This window comes from Prionailurus viverrinus, chromosome B4 (assembly GCF_022837055.1).
Source record: "Prionailurus viverrinus isolate Anna chromosome B4, UM_Priviv_1.0, whole genome shotgun sequence".
Taxonomy (NCBI): Eukaryota; Metazoa; Chordata; class Mammalia; order Carnivora; family Felidae; genus Prionailurus; species Prionailurus viverrinus.
In genome coordinates, this window is record NC_062567.1 from 98743005 (window position 1) to 98760540 (window position 17536).

At 38.6% G+C, this 17536-nt stretch overlaps 1 protein-coding gene across 3 annotated transcripts in view; it reads left to right on the plus strand.

Annotated features, from left to right (window-relative positions):
• The window catches only part of NAV3 (neuron navigator 3), a 591913-nt gene that overhangs the window by 489150 nt on the left and 85227 nt on the right, over window positions 1-17536 (plus strand). For all 3 annotated transcript variants that reach the window (XM_047867359.1, XM_047867357.1, XM_047867358.1), the window contains exons 13-16: window positions 10154-10286; window positions 11223-11493; window positions 12674-13382; window positions 15436-15924. In XM_047867359.1, coding sequence (XP_047723315.1) covers window positions 10154-10286; window positions 11223-11493; window positions 12674-13382; window positions 15436-15924 — 1602 coding nt within the window. The remainder of the gene's footprint in view (window positions 1-10153; window positions 10287-11222; window positions 11494-12673; window positions 13383-15435; window positions 15925-17536) is intronic.

Genomic DNA, 17536 nt, shown 5'->3' on the forward strand with positions numbered 1-17536 from the left:
AGAGAGAAGGGGTGAAAAGATGGGAGGCAGGGGAGCATAATGCTAATCAGCTTTGGGACAGAATTCCTGCGTTCAAATCCCAGCTCCATCACAGGCTCTTAGGCTCATCATTTAACCAACCTGAGCCTCTTAATCTTTTTAAAGCTTGTCTCATAGTTTTGAGCATTATAGAATATAAAGTAATTGGAAGAGTGGGACACATAGTAAGCATTCAATTCATGGATTAATTGACCTCTGTAAAAACAATTTCAGTATTAGGAGAAAGAGTTTGGAATACAAAGGAAGAAGAGAAATAACACTATGCTTCTGGAATTTGAGGAAAATGACTTCTTTTGAAGTTTTTGTTTTAATTCCAGTTAATTCACATACAGTGTTACATTAGATTCAGGTGTACAATCCAGTGATTTAACAATTCTGTACATCACCTGGTGCTCATCACAAGTGTACTCATTAATCCCCATCACCTGTTTCATCCCCCTACCTATCTTCCTTCTGATAACCATCAGTTTGTTCTCTAGTTAAAAATCCTTTTCTTTGTCTCTCTTTCTCTCTTTTTTCCCCATTTGCTCATTTGTTTTGTTTCTTAAATTCCACATATGAATGAAATCATGGTCTCTGACTGACTTATTTGCTTGTGTAGGGTAGTTCTATTTTTAATTTTTTGAGGAACCTCTGTACTGTTTTCCTGAGTGACTGCACCAGTTTGCATTCCCACCAACAGTGCACGTGGGTTCTTTTTTTTCCATATCCTTGCCAACCCTTGTTGTTTCTTGTGTTGTTGATTTTAGCCATTCTGATAGGTGTGAAGTGCTATCTCATTGTAGCTTTGATTTGCATTTCCCTGATGGTAAGTGATGATGAGCATCTTTTCATGTGTCTCTTGTCCATCTGGATGTCTTCTTTGGAGACATGTCTGTTCATGTCTTCTGATTATTTTTAATAAGATTATTTCTTTATTGAGAGCTGAGTTTTATAAGTTCTCTATATATTGTGGATAGTAACCCTTTATTGGTTATGTCATTTGCAAATATCTTTTCCCTTCTGTAGGTTGCCTTTTATTTTAGTTTTGTTGATTGCTTCCTTTACTGTGCAGGAGCTTTTTATTTTCATGTAGTCCCAATAATTCATTTTTTTCTTTTATTCCCCTTGCCTTAGGAGACCTATCTAGAAAAAAAGTTACTACGGCCAATGTCAAAAAAGTTACTGCTGTGCTCTCTTCTAGAATTTTTATGGTTGCAGGTCTCACATTTAGGTCTTTAATCCATTTGAGTTTATTTTTGTTTGTCATGTAAGAAAGTGGTCCAGTTTCATTGTTTTGCATGTGTCTGTCCAGTTTTTCCAACACCATTTGTTGAACAGACTGTCTTTTTTCCAATTGCATAGTCTTTCTTATTTTGTGAAAGGTTAATTGACTATATAATTGTGGATTCATTTCTGGGTTTTTATTCTGTTCTATTGATGTATGTGTCTATTTATGTGCCAGTACCATACTGTTTTCATTACTACAGCTTTGTAATATAACTTGAGGTCTGGAATTGTGAGGCCTCCAGCTTTGCTTTGCTTTTTCAAAGTTGCTTTGGCTATTCAAGGTTTTTTGTGGTTCCCTACAAATTTTAGGATTGTTTGTTCTTTGAAAAGTGCTGTTGGTATTTTGTTAGGGATTGCAATAAATCTGCATATTGCTTTGGGTAGTATAGACATTTTAACAATAGTTGTTCTTCCAATCCATGAGCATGGAATGTCTTTCCATTTCTTTGTGTCATCTTCAGTTTTTTTCCCAGTGTTTTATAGTTTTCAGAGTACAGGTCTTTCACCTCTTTCATTACGTCTATTCTAGGTATCTTACTATTTTTGGTGCAATTGTAAATCAGATTGTTTTCTTATTTTCTCTTTCTGCTTCATTATTGGTGTATAGAAATGCAACAGATTTCTGTACATTGATTTTGTATCCTGTGACTTTACTGAATTTGTTTATCAGTTCTGGCAGTTTCTTGGTAGTCTTTTAGGTTTCCAGTATATAGTATGATGTCATTTGTAAATAGTGCAAGTTTTACTTCTTCCTACCGATGTGAATTCCTTTTATTTCTTTCCGTTTCCTGCTTGTTGTGGCTAGGACTTCCAGGACTATGTTGAATGAAAGTAGTGAGAGACAACATGTCTTGTTCCTGACCTCAGGAGAAAAGCTCTCAGTTTTCCCCCCATTGAGTATGGTGTTAATTGTGGATTTTCATATATGGCCTTTATTATGTTGAGGTATGTCCCCTTTAAACCTACTTTGTTGACGGTTTTTATCATGAATGGATAGTTTGTCAAATGCTTTTTCTGCATCTATTAAAATGATCATATGGGTCTTATCCTTTCTCTTATTAGTGTGATGTATCACAATGATTGATTTGCCAATATTGAACCACCTTTGCAACCCAGGAATAAATCCCTCTTGATAGTGGTGAATTATTTTTTAAATTTATTCTTGGATTTGGTTTGCTGGTATTTTTTTTGATAATTTTTGTATCTATATTCATCAGAAATATTGGCCTGTATGCCTGAGTGGCTCAGTTGATTAGGCATCTGACTCTTGATATCAGCTCAGGTCATGATCTCATAGTTCATAGATCAAGCCCTAAGTCAGGCTTTTTCCTGACAGCATGGAGCCTGCTTGGTATTCTCTCTCTCCCTCTCTTTCTGCCCCTTCCCTGAGGGGAATTTCTTAAATATTTCTTTAAAAAAAGAAATATTGGCCTGTAGTTCAATTCTTTTTTTTTTTTTTTTTTTTTTTTTTGTGGTGTCTTTATCTGGTTTTGTTATCAGGTTAATGCTGACCTCATAGAATGAATTTAAAAGTTTTCCTTCCTTTTCTATTTTTTGGAATAGTTTGAGAAGAGTAGGTGTTAACTCTTATTTAAAGTGTTCAGTAGAATTTGCCTATGAAGCCATCTGGTCATGGACTCTTTTTATTAGAACTTTTTTTTTTTTTTTTTATTACTGGTACAATTTCATTGCTGGCAATTGGTCTGTTCAAATTTTCTATTTCTTCCTGTTTCGGTTTTGGTAGTTTATATGTCCCTAGGAATTTATCCATTTCATCTAGCTTGTCCAATTTGTTGGCATATAGGTTTTCATAATACTCACTTAAAATTATTTGTATTTCTGTAGTGTTGATTGTTATTTCTTCTTTCTAATTTGTAATTTTATTTATTTAGATCCTTTGTCTTTTTTTCTTGATAAATCTTGCTAGACGTTTATCAGTTTTATTGATTTCTTTTTTCAAAGAACCACCTTCCAGTTTCATTGATGTGTTCTATTGAGTTTTTTACTTTCTATATCATTTATTTCTGTTCTAATCTCTCTTATTTCCTTACTTCTGATGGTTTTAGCTTTTTTTTGTTGTTCTTTTTCTAGCTCCTTTAGGTGTAAGATTAAGTTGTTTATTTCAGATTTTTCTTGCCTCAGGAGGTAGACCTGTGTTGCTATAAACTTCCCTCTTAGAATTGCTTTTGCTGCATCCCAAAGGTTTTAGACTGTTGTCTAAAACCTTTCATTTTCATTTGTTTCCATGTTCTTTTTGTTTCTTCTTTTATTTCCCGATTGCCCTATTCATTGCTTAGTAGCATGTTGTTTAAACTCCATGTATTTTTGTCTTTCCAGATTTTTTCTTGTGATTGATTTCTAGTTTCATGGAGTTATGTTAAAAAAAAGATGCATTGTATGACTTCAGTCTTCTTGAATTTGTTGAGACTTGTTTTGTGGACTAATATCTGATCTATTCTGGAGAATATTCCATGTGCACTTGAAAAGAATGTGGATTCTGCAATTTTAGGGTGGAATGTTCTACATATTTCTGTTAAATCTATAGGGTCCATCCAATGTGTCATTCAAAGCCATTGTTTCCTTGTTGATTTTCTTTTTAGATGAACTGTCCATAGATGTGAATGGGGTGTTAAAGTCCCATACAATACTATTATTGTTTTATTGTCAATTATTTCCTTTATGTTTGTTATTAACTGATTTATGTATTTAGGTGCTTTCATATTGGGTGTATAAATATTGGATTTATGTTGTTATATCTTCTTGTTGGCTTGTCCCCTTTACTATTCTATTGTGCCCTTCTTTGTCTCTTGTTACAGTCTTTTTTTAAGGTCTTGTTTGTCCAATGGAAGTATTGCTGTTCTATTTTTTTTTGACATCCATTTGCATGTCAAATATTTCTCCATCCCCTCACTTTAAATAGGCAGGTATCTTTAGCTCTAAAACAAGTCTCTTGTCGGCAGCATATAGATGGGCCTTGTTTTCTTTATCCATTCTGTCACCCAGTATCTTTTGACTGGAGCATTTAGTTCATTATATTCAAAATGATTATTGATAGATGTGTGCTTATTGCCATTTTATTACTTGTTTGTGGTTATTTCTGAAGATTTTCTCTGATCCTTTCTTCTCTTTTTTCAACGTTTATTTATTTTTGGGACAGAGAGAGACAGAGCATGAACGGGGGAGGGGCAGAGAGAGAGGGAGACACAGAATCGGAAACAGGCTCCAGGCTCTGAGCCATCAGCCCAGAGCCCGACGCGGGGCTCGAACTCACGGGCCGCGAGATCGTGACCTGGCTGAAGTCGGACGCTTAACCGACTGCGCCACCCAGGCGCCCCTGATCCTTTCTTCTCTTGCTCTCTTTCATGGTTTGCTGGTTTTCTTTAGTGATGTATTTGGATTTCTTTCTCTTTATTTTTTGCATATTTCTTAGTGGTTTTTAATTTGTGGTTACTAGTAGGTTTATATGTTACATCTCCCGCATATAGCAGCCTTTATTAAGTTGATGGCCATTTAAGTTTGAACCCATGTTTAAGGTACATGGCATTATATTTTGCATCCTTTTCATTTTGTGAGTTCCTTGACTGTGTTTTTATAGAAATATTCATTTTTACTGCTTTTGTGTTTCCTACTTTCATACTGTCATTTTTGGTCTTTCCTTTCCACTGACAGTGTCCCCTTTAGTATTTCTTGCAAGGCTGGTTTCGTGATCATGAACTCCTTTAGTTTTTATTTGTCTGGGAAACTACTTATCTCTCCTTCTATTCTGAATTACAGCCTTGCTGGGTAGAGTATTCTTGGCTTCAGATTTTTCCCATTCAGCACTTTGAATCTATAATGCTAGTCTCTTCTGGCTTGGAAAGTTTCTGTTGAAAAATATGCTTGTAGCCTTAGGAGATTTTCCTTGCAGGTAACTGTCTTCCTTTTTCTTTCTGCTTTTAAGGAGTTTTCTTAATCACTACATTTTGCCATTTTAATTACAATATGTCTTGGTGTAGACCTGCTTTTGTTGATTTTGTTGTGGGTTCTTTCTGTGCCTCCTCAATTTGGACATCTGCTTCCTTCCCCAGATTAGGGAAATTTTCAGCTATTACTTCTACAAATAAATTTTCTGCCCCCTTTCTCTTCGTTCGGGACTCCTACAATACAAATGTTATTATATTTGTTGGAGTCACTGAATTCTCTAAGTCTATTCTCATTTTGCATAATTCTTTTTCCTCTCTTTTGTTCAGCTTGATTACTTTCCATCACTCTCTTCTAGGTTACTGATTCATTCCTTTGCTTCTTCCAGCCTGCTGTTCATTCCATCATTAATTTTGATTTCACTTATTGAGCCCTGTATCTCTGCTGTTGTTCCTTATTTCTGTGTTTAATGGTTTCACTGATGCCTTTTACTCTTTTTCTCAAGCCCATCGAGTATCTTTATGAACATTACTTTAAATTCTCTATCAGGCATGTTCCTTATATCTGTTTCACTTAAATCTCTGGCCACGGCTTTGTTCTGTTTTTTCATTTGGAGCAAATTCCTCTGTCTACTGATTTTATCTAAGTCTCTTCCTACTTCTGTGTGTTAGAAGTATCAGCTAGTCTCCTGCTAATAAAGATAATGGCTTTATGAAGAAGAGGTCCTCTATTGCCCTGCAGTATGATGTTCTCTGTCTCTCAGGGCCTGTTGCTTTAGGGGGTGTCTCGAATGTGTGCTGTGTGCACCCTGCTGTTATGTCCTTGCCACTTTATCCTTCAGACCAGTCATCTGCAGAGTTTTTCTTTGTTTATTGCTGGAGACCTATTGCCACTGTTGCCGGAACTGAGGCTCTGCGAAACTCCAGGGTTGAAAGGCACAGTATGGAAAGGTGTTTCAGCCAGTCTTCTGAGAGAGGGGCCTTCCACGTTGGGACAGAGACAAGTGTAACTGTGAGGGGTGGTTCCACCGAGCAGGGGAGTTGGACTGGGGAGAGGGGCTTGGTGTATGGAAGTTAGGTAGCAAGTGTGGACACTGCACTGGTTTCCACAGGTGGCTCTGTGCTTGTGCAGAGGAGCAGGAAAAGGAAATGGTGCTAGCTAGTTCCTTTGCTCCTGAAAGGGTCTCTCCATGAATGCTGTCTCTCTGGGACACACTCCAAGAAGAGCAAATGACCTCCACGCTGTGTGCCCCCAGGCACTCTTCAGATTGCTGTTTCCAAGCTATATGGCCCCAGGCTGTGTGCCCTCCCCTCTCAATAAGAGCAGTGCAGTGCCCTCTGGGTTCTCCCTGAGGCAAGCCCACTGACCTTTAAAACTCTAGGCTCTCAGCCCTGCTGGTTGCAAGAACTCCTGAAATTCAGCCCCTCTTGCCTTCCAAGCCAATTGTTATGGGGAATTGTCTTTCCTGTGCACACACCTGTGTGCTACTCTGTCTCTCCCACTTCTCTGTGACTGCGCTCCCTTCCCACCACAGTGGCTATAATTGATTTCTCTCATGTCTCTGCACTTTCTACCTTCATTGATGAGGCCTCTTCTCTGCCTTTAGTTGTAGAGTTTGCTCTGTCAGTCTTCAGGTCATTTTCTGGGGTAGTTAGCATGATTTGGTAGTTATCTAGCTGTATTCAGGGATCAAGGTGAGCCTAGGGTCCTCCTACTTTGCTGCCATCTTCCTCCAAACTACAGGAAAGTTACTTTACGATAAAACAGAATTTCGAAGTAGCCCTGAGAAATCATAACAATGATTTATTTTATATAATCAAATGTATTGTATATAATAAAATACATATTATATTAGTCATTATAATTAGCTGACTTTCTTGTATTTTTCAAAAAAAAGAATGGAGAAAACATATTTAAGTAATATAAAGTCAAGACAGATATGGAAGACTATGAGGGTGGCAAGAACTAGAAGAGTAATGGTTGCACTATTATTTTAGTGTTCCTTTTGCTTCAGCACCTTTGCATCTTGCATCGCTTGGTAAAGAGCTCACTAAAATTAAAAAAAAAAACAACAACACAAGAAGGCTGGTAAAAATGCGTAAGAGGAACTCTCTATAAAGTTGACATAAAAATTAGGAATCAGATTTTAGCTTGCTGGAAATATGGAATATTGTGGTCAAAAAATGTGATTGCAGAATTTGAAATCTTGGAAGAGATGGAAAAGTATAAGGTATTATAAAATAGTTTATGGAAGTGATTCATTTGCTTCTCACACAACACTATGAGCTAGTAAAGTCAGAATAACAAGTGAACATACTAGCTGTGACCCTCTAAAGAAGACTCACATGAAAGACTTTAATTTTTTTATTGGGCATAATTGACATGTAGAGTTATATGAATTTTAGGTGTATAACATAAAGACTTTAATTTTATGACTCTATTTGTCTTTTTATTACACTAAGCTAAATTTGGAAAATTTTTCTTTATGTTCTTATAATGATCTATGATATTTAACTTATTAATTAGATATATTTTACTATACTTTTTTTTTTTGAGAGAGAGGCAGTGTGAGCAGGGGAGGGGTCGAAGAAAGGGAAAAAGAGAATTTTTTTTTTTAATGCTTCTTAATGTTTATTTATTTTTGAGAGAGACAGACAGACAGAGCATGAGCAGGGGAGGGGCAGAGAGAGAGAGTCACGGAATCTGATGCGGGCTCCAGGCTCTGAGCTGTCCTCACAGAGCCTGACGCCAGGCTCCAACTCACGAACCATGAGATCATGACCTGAGCCAAAGTCGGACACTTAACCAACTGAGCCACCCAGGTGCCCCTACTTTTCTATTTCTAGATTGCAATGTTTTTTATATTGTTTGGGATTCTGTCACTTATATCATCTAAACCACCAAGCTATTGTGTTCATTTGAGATTTTACATGGTTGTAAAATATAAGTGATGTTTATGATTACCATAAGAGTTGTGGCATTTGACTTTATAGTCACTGATGCTAAGATTGACAGTGGAAGAGGCTATTAATAGAAATACTGATTCTGGACACACCTGGGTGGCTCAGTTGGTGGAGCATCCAACTCTTGGTTTAGGATCAGGTCATGATCTCATGGTTTGTGAGATGGAGCCCCATGTCAGTCTCCACACTCACAGCATAGAGCCTGCTTGCAATTCTCTCTCTCCCTTTCTTGCTGCCCCTTCCTGCTTGTGCTCTCTCTCTCTCTTTCTCAAAATAAATAAATAGACATATATATAAGTTGCCTGGAGAGTAAATCTTAAAAAGTTCTCATCACAAGACAAAAATTTGTAACAGTGTGGTGATGGATATGCCCTAAACCTATGGTGGTAATCATTTTGCAAAATATACCTATATCAAATCATTATTTGTATACCTAAAAGTGATATAAGGTTGCATGTCAATTATATCTCAATTAAAATACGGTCATTGATAACAATCTGCCTTATAAATATCTTTGGTAATCATGATGCTTTATGCTATCAGTAGCTAATATTGCAAACAAAATACAGCAGGGGCGGGATCATCATTAACAGTGTGTATACCAAAGTAGGAAAAGTATCAGTTCCTCTGTGGTTTGCTTATGCTTTCATTAAGGATATTCTCTTGGGGCACCTGGATGGCTCAGTCGGTTAAGTGTCCAACTTTTGATTTCAGCTCAGGTTCGTGGTTCGTGAGCTGGAACCCCGTGTTAGGCTCTGCACTGAGCACGGAGCCTGTGTGGAATTCTCTCTTCTTCTCTCTCTGCCCCTCCCCGGCTTGACCTCTAAATAAGTAAATAAATAAATAAAACTTTAAAAAGGATATTCTCTTAATATATGGATTACTTGTAGAAGGTTTTGAAAGCAACTTGTCATTTAATGAGACTTAACTTTTGTCTGCCTCTAACATATGTATCCCATGTGGCTGACTTTGTTTAACAGAGCACAGGTAAGCAGCAATACATCACAATAGACTGAGAAACAGACAATAAAGAAGAGAACCATGTCCCACTCCTTGGAACTGTGGAGCTGCTCTTCTCATTCAAGTTACCCTGCTTATCCTACATTACTTCTGCATCATCTGGCACATTGACTAAATGAGGTTGCACCTGTTAGCCTGCACATGAATATTAATATAGCTTATGTGATTGTTTTCTTCTTTAGATTAAAAACAAATGTATTCAGAATTTCAGATATTTTTCTTACACCCCAATGGATTGCTTTGTCCATCCTGTGTGGCAGGTGCATTTTCTTTTGGAATCTATGGCTTTGGTAAAGAGAAGTCTGTGAAGAGGAGGGGTGACATGGCCAGATGTGAATTTTTGATCATTTTTGATCATTTTTGATCATTGACCCAAATTTATCAATGAAATTGTATTGAGAAAGACCAAAGGCAGGAAGGCCAGATAAGAGGGTATTGTCTCTTGTCCAGGCCAGAAATTGTGAGGTATGGCAGGAGTAATGATATGCTAGAAGTGAAACTCAATGCTCAAAAGTTGGTGAATCATTAGAAGTAGTTACTAAGGTAGGAGGAAGAATGAAGAATTACTTTGATTCCTAACTAAAGCACAGTTCTTTTTTTTTTTTTAATTTTCAGAACAAAGAACAAATTCTTATATGCAATGTTGCTTTTTCCAGGGGAAAAAAAGTCATTGTTAATTTTATTCTTTCCTAATACCATGCTGTATTTGTAGTGGTGTTTTCATTCATTCTAGAGACACTCCCTTGGAGGCCAGATCTGCGCTGATTCTTTGCATATATCAGATGAGGTTCAATTCTTATTTAATATGATTCTCCAAAAATGGAAAGTCAATAACTTTTCATCATGAGATTTAAAAAATGAGGATCATCCTTCCAAGACATGATAAGTGTTAGATGGAAATATAGGTGACTTCCTTATGCATCCTGTGTTTAGTTCATTGCTGCTGTGTGTCTTGCCTTTAGCTGGGATGACAGCAGCTCTGTGAGCAGTGGTCTCAGTGACACCCTCGATAATATCAGCACAGATGACTTGAATACGACATCCTCAGTCAGCTCTTACTCTAACATCACTGTCCCTTCCAGGAAGAACACACAGGTGAGAATTGCCTTCTTTCTTTTTCCAGTGCTTCTGCCGGTTTCTCCCCAACCGCCCCCCCCAACTATTTATATTGGATTAAAATGTAGCACAGGGGTACCTGTGTGGCTCAGTTGGTTAAGCCTCCAACTCTTGATTTTGGCTCAGGTCATGATCTCATGGTGGTGAGATCGAGTTCCACATCAGGCTGCATGCTGAGCATGGAGTCTGCTTAAGATTCTCTCTCTCTCTCTCTCTCTCTCTCTCTCTCTCTCTCCTCTATGCACCCCTCCCCCATTCACATTGTCTTTCTCTCTGTCTCTAAAATAAAATTAAATATATATATATATATATATATATATATATATATATATATATATATATATAGCATGACCCCTTAATCTGAAATAATTGCATAAAATGAAGCAGCTTGTGTATATGTATTTTTTTCTATTGATTATAAGCCAACCCAGAAAGACTTGTTTTTACCATATCTGTTTTTGTAATATTGATATTTTTTAACTCAAAAAATATTTTAATAGTCTAACTTTAAATAGTTCTTCATTAATTTTGTATTGATCTCTGAAATAAATTACTACATCTCTTGAGAATCGTAAATCAAGAATGGATATTAGATAATTAAGTTTTATCTTGTCTTACTTTTCCTTGTTAGATTTGACATAGAAAATTTCTTCCTCTCTGGAGTATGTAATTGGGGTTTTCTGCACATATTTATTCCGACATTCTCTAATATGTGCAAGTGAGAATTATGTGACTAAAATTAATGAAACTTAAATTAAGAAGGCAGAGATAAAAATAGGAGTCTCTGGGATTCTTTTGAAATATAAATCAGTGCTGCTTTTTTTTTTAACCAGTTATCTGAAAGTACATTGCAATGCCTATTCACACTTCATAGATTTTTCTGCACAAAGTTTCTTTGTAATATTTTCCTCATAGCTGAAGACAGATTCAGAGAAACGTTCTACAACAGATGAGACATGGGATGCTACCGAGGAGCTGAAGAAAACAGAAGAGGACCTCGACAGCCATGGGGATAGTGGCAGCAAGTGGAAGGCTATTTCCTCAGGACTTCCTGAAGACCCCGAGAAGACAGGGCAGAAAGCCTCCCTGTCCATCTCCCAGACAGGTTCCTGGAGAAGAGGCATGTCTGCCCAAGGGGGAGCGTCATCGAGGCAGAAAGCTGGAACAAGTGCACTCAAGACCCCTGGTAGGCTTGTCATTTCACAGCTGTTATGCAAAAAGGTTTTAATTTATAGCTTCCATTCAGTCTTGGTTCTCTTTAATGATAGCTTTATTTTTTAATTAAATCCTATTCTTCTCTGTATAGTTATTTTTTTCCTATGTAAATTTCACATGCTTTACCATAGAAGTCCACATGAATACAACAATTTGGCATTCTCTAGAGAGCACCATCATAATTTGGGGCTATTGAGTGTCTATTCTGCCGCTGTCATTTCTGTTCGTGTGCAAATAAAAGAAGTCTGCCTAATAAAAACAAGATTGCATTCTTTCTGACTTCCTTATGAAAGTTGGGAATATTTATGGTAAGCATACCTCTAATTTTTACTACCACCACTGAGAGGCAAGAACAATCACACTAATCTAATGGGTTGGAATTCTGGAGATTTGAAACATCATTTGTGAATTACACTTTATGAAAGAAGAGAGTGAAAGAATTCTGCCAAATTTTACCATCCTTCTTTTCTTTTTTTTAAGATTCTCTCCCTGTTTTTAAAATGGTGCCTAATTTTATGGGCACTTAGTTGGTTAAGTGTCCGACTCTTGATTTCTGCTCAGGTCATGATCTCATAGTTTGTGGGTTCAAGCCCCACATCAGGCTCTGTGCTAGGAGCACAGAGTCTGGTTGGGATTCTCTCTCTCCCTTTCTCTGCTCCTCCCCTGTTCATGTTCTCTCTCTCTCTCTCTCTCTCTCTCTCTCTCTCTCTCTCTCTCTCAAAATAAATAAATAAAGTTAGAAGAAAGAAAAAAAGGAAACGGTGCCCAATTTTAAATAATGCCACCTGGATTAGTGATGTACCAGGGTACTCTAAATATAATAATCTTATATATATTCAAGTGAATTCTTTTTCTGGCACTTAGCTTGATAAGATTAAGTGCCATCCTGATAAAAGAAGAGAATTGTGAGATAAAAGACAATAATAAATTGCAAAAATATGTGTTTCCATTTTATCTCCATCACTCATCACATTTCCTCTAAGAGCCATAATTTTATAGCTTTGTACTCAACCCTCTCAATATATTAATCCATATTTCGGTACTGAAGTAACATAAAGATGTGTTCACATTTTTTACACATGGTTTAGAGAAAGAGTATTATGAAATCGAAGCGTGCCGGCATGCATATTTGTGTATTTCTCGTTAATTAGGGAAAACCGATGATGCCAAAGCTTCCGAGAAAGGCAAAAGTCCTCTAAAAGGATCATCTCTACAGAGGTCTCCTTCAGATGCAGGAAAAAGCAGTGGAGACGAGGGGAAAAAGCCCCCTTCGGGCATTGGAAGATCTACTGCTCCCGGCTCTTTTGGATTTAAGAAGTCAAGCGGGGTAGGCTCATCTACTATGATCACGAGCAGTGGAGCCACAATTACAAGCGGATCGGCAACACTGGGTAAAATTCCCAAGTCGGCTGCCATCGGTGGGAAGTCCAGCGCCGGGAGGAAAACCAGTCTGGACGGCTCACAGAATCAGGACGACGGCGTGCTGCACGTGAGCTCCAAGTCGTCCCTGCAGTACCGCAGCCTGCCCCGCCCTTCCAAGTCCAGCGCGAGCGGCATCCCCGGCCGAGGCGGCCACAGGTCCAGCACCAGCAGTATTGATTCCAATGTCAGCAGCAAGTCGGCTGGCGCCACCACCTCGAAGCTCAGAGAACCTACTAAGATTGGGTCAGGGCGCTCGAGTCCCGTCACTGTCAACCAAACAGACAAGGAAAAGGAAAAAGTGGCCGTCTCAGATTCAGAGAGCGTTTCTCTGTCAGGGTCCCCCAAATCCAGCCCTACCTCTGCCAGCGCCTGCGGGACACAAGGGCTCAGGCAGCCGGGATCCAAGTATCCTGACATTGCCTCACCTACGTTCCGAAGGTAAGAGTGTGTAAGATGATGCTGGGAAAATAGAGTATGCTATGCCGTAGGAGACATGTAAACCGTGTGTCGATAAAATATATGTGTCCAAAATCCTATATCCTGAGTATATATACCCTACATGTATATTGTAAGATATGTATAATCTTAGAATCTTTTATTCAGTTTCTGAGTACAGTGAGTTTTAAAAAGCTGGTCGTGTAAATAACCAGCAAAAAATAAAAAATGGAATTCATTTTGAGAAATGCTCAAGCTTCCCAGTTCCATTCTCATCTAATATTAGCAACATAAAAACAGCATTTATAAGAAACTTAAGAGCAGATGGCAGTACCTAGGGGTAGTGATAAAATAAAGTGATCGCTTATAAAATTTCCATAGATTTCCATCTCTCCACAATTACAAATAAAGCAAAATGGGCCTTTATGACTGTTGGTATTTGTTTCCAGTGTTTATTATCTTGCTGGCTCTTAATGAGTCAAATGATCATGAACGTAGACGAAATTGTTTTTCTTGTAAAAGATTATATTGGACAGATTGATGTAGTACCCGATCTTGACAGATTAATGAAAATAAAGGCACGATATCATGGACGGAATTTGAAAACATTTGGATATTTCACACAGGGTTACAACTAAGGAATGAGCTAGGTTTTCTAGCTTCATCGCTTTCCTTTATATGACTGATAAGCAGCATAACTTAGTTTCTATACGAGGACTGTCTTCGATATTAAATATGTGGAATTCTGCTGTGAGATATCATTGTTTTTAAATACTACTGTGTTTTAAGTGGCAGGGAAATACATGTGGTTAAAGACTTGCGACAAATGGTTGAACCTCTCTGGGTCTGTTTCCTCATCTATGATATGATAGAGTATGATTTATAGTTCATTACGTGTTAAGTATGTTTAATGTTTGTTTTTATTATGATGACCAAACTGGGAAATAAAGGGTCTTGAAACATTTACTTTTACATTTCAAGCAATCTCAGTTACATGATTGTTTGAAAACCTGGAGATTATATTCCTCAGTAGCAATATTAATTCTGAAAAACTGGCTTTTTGAAATGTTGAATCTCATCTGAAAGAATAATGACTTATTGTGGGAGTAATTATTTCTCTTGCTTAAATAAAAGCCAATAGTGCCCTCCAGTGGCCCATTACCTATGAAACAATTTCTCATATTCGTCATAAAATACTTCACTGTAGGAAATATGGATTTCATTGCAACTTAATTAGTTAGTAATCATTATGCCATTACTCCATATCACTTTATTTCCATATTTACATAAATTCGATGATATCATCTGCTTCATTTACAAAACTAAAATGTTTTCTGAACTGAACTCCAACATCCAAGTTAGCACCACCTCTGTTTCAAATCACTATTATAAATATGTATTTGAATAGCACTGGCAACTGACATAAAACCCTTTGGTCTTTCTTGAGGAAAACGCACACAAACCAACATGTTGCCAACAGTGTCCAATATTGTTTCTAACCAACTGCTCTCTGACAGCCACTCAGGCCACCAGCCACATAACATAACCTCCCGAACCTTGCCTTAAGCATTCCTTTTAGATTTTGAACAGACTGTTACAAGAGAGAGAGAGAGAGAAAAAAAGAGAGAGAGAGAGAGAGAAAAGAGAGAAAAGATTTTAAGTGTTACGTACCGAATGCGTAGAAGTTGTTTCATTATAATGGCTCTGTAAATAGGTACCAGCAAATGTGCTCAAGCTCTCTTTCTTGAAAGACTCTCATGATCACTTAAACTGTGAAAGCCTGGGACTCTCATGTTTGATCTCCTTTTGTTCTGCCCGCTTCCCCCCACCGCGCGGGCGGCGGCCCAGTACCGACTGACCCTTATGGTGATACGAGACATTTTTTGGCACGACATTAAGAAGTGCAAGCTCGTAACGTTCGTTGACACAGAGGCGGGAAGTGCTTGGTGGCTGGGCACACCGAAGCACGCTTGGCTCTGTGTACTGTAACCCTAAATATTGAGTGTGGATGTCGGTTTCTTGGAACAACTGAAGTTGTTATTTGTTTTTCTTTTAGGTTGTTTGGTGCCAAGGCAGGTGGCAAATCTGCCCCTGCACCTAATACTGAGGGTGTGAAATCCTCCTCAGTAATGCCCAGTCCTAGTACCACTTTAGCGCGGCAAGGCAGTCTGGAGTCACCGTCGTCTGGTACGGGCAGCATGGGCAGTGCTGGTGGGCTGAGTGGCAGCAGCAGCCCTCTCTTCAATAAACCCTCAGACTTAACTACAGATGTTATAAGCTTAAGTCACTCGTTGGCTTCCAGCCCGGCGTCGGTTCACTCTTTCACCTCGGGTGGTCTCGTGTGGGCTGCCAATCTGAGCAGTTCCTCTGCCGGCAGCAAGGACACTCCGAGTTACCAGTCCATGACTAGCCTCCATACGAGCTCTGAGTCTATTGACCTCCCCCTCAGCCATCATGGCTCCCTGTCCGGACTGACCACAGGCGCTCACGAGGTGCAAAGCCTGCTCATGAGAACGGGTAGTGTGAGATCTACTCTCTCAGAAAGGTGAGCTTTCCTAGAGGCATCGACGAAGTCTTCGCCGCCTCCTCCCTACGCTGCGCCTACCCTCCTGCCCCACTAAATTCCCTTGAGGTCCATGGGAGAGCCACTCCGCAAGGGAACAGACGATTCAAGGGATGTGAGATTAACGGGCCTTTTGTTTGCGCATATTACCAAGTATGTAGAAGGGGGGGAAAAAGCCATCACGGATAGGATAGTTGCATAATTAAGTTTCTTAATATGAATGCGTACATATATACCAGATAGGCGATTTGAAAAAATTCAAAGCCTGTGTTTGTGTATTAAGTGATGTCTTCTCCAGACATGTTAACGATTTGGCCGGAGCTCCAAGATAACAGAGCTCCTTATGATAATTTGAGTATTTTTAAAGACCGAATGTAAATGGATTTGACAATCGTGCTCTGAGCATATGTTAAGTTTGTTTTATTATCACTTCTCTGGGAAAATAGCAAAAAGATCACTGGAGAATCCTAGCTGAATTGGAAAAAAAAAAGTCAATTGTCAGGTATGAATGCTTAGAGAAAATTAGTAGCAGCAGTGATATTTTTAATAGACCCCTTGAGGTGCCTGGGTGGCTCAGTTGGTTAAGCGACCGACTTTGGCTCAGGTCATGATCTCGCAGTTTGTGGGTTCGAGCCCCGTGTCGGGCTCTGTGATGACAGCTCAGAGCCTGGAGCCTGCTTCAGATTCTATGTCTCCCCCTCTCTCTACCCCTCCCCTGCTCATGCTCTGTGTCTCTCTGTCTCTCCATAATAAATAAACGTTAAAAAAATAAAGAAAAAATAGGCCCCTTGAGAACAAATCACATTACAAGGTGTTTCCCATTGGTTTAATGAGATTTTTTTTAACTTAAAAAGAACATAAGAAGGTATTCCTTACCTAATACACTTACCAGAAAGTGTCACTGCTGACCAAAATGCCTTTAGCTTCTCTCACCCCAAAAATCCTTTCTCAGATACTTTGGTACTGACTCTTTCCCCCAGGAAAATGCCCTGAAATGGCCACTTTCTCCAAGATTAACTTAATGTTATTTGTTTCTTGACACACCTACAACTTTTCAGAAATGGTCTTGGCCATATGTCTTAATTATGTTATTGGGGAAAGCACCACTAGCCGATGAAAATGCCTCAGATCATTTCCTAAACTTTTGTTCAGTCTGTTAGTCATTCTGACATATCACCTCTTTTCCAGACTTCCAGCCTTATTCCCAGAATCATTTTTTTAAAGGTCAACTAAAGCTCTTACTGCATAGCACTGGTTGTCCCTTAATCCGGGATTTCCCGTTGCTCTTCTGTTTCTCTTGCCTTTGTAAAATGCTGAGCGTTGCTTCCATCCCACTGTACATCCCTGCCCCCTCATGGTACATGGACAGCAATGCCCCTCAGACATCCCCCTGACCCAAGAATTTTAGAACTGAAATATTTATGCTTGATAGTTCCTATGGTGGGCTGCTAATTACAAAATAACATTTTTCTGCATAAATAAGTAACTGGGCCAAGAGACACAAGACAAAGAACTGGGTAATAGAGATTAAACTGTAGGTGTTTGCATCTATATACCTTCTAGTTTTCTCATGATAGATAGCAGGCATAAAGAC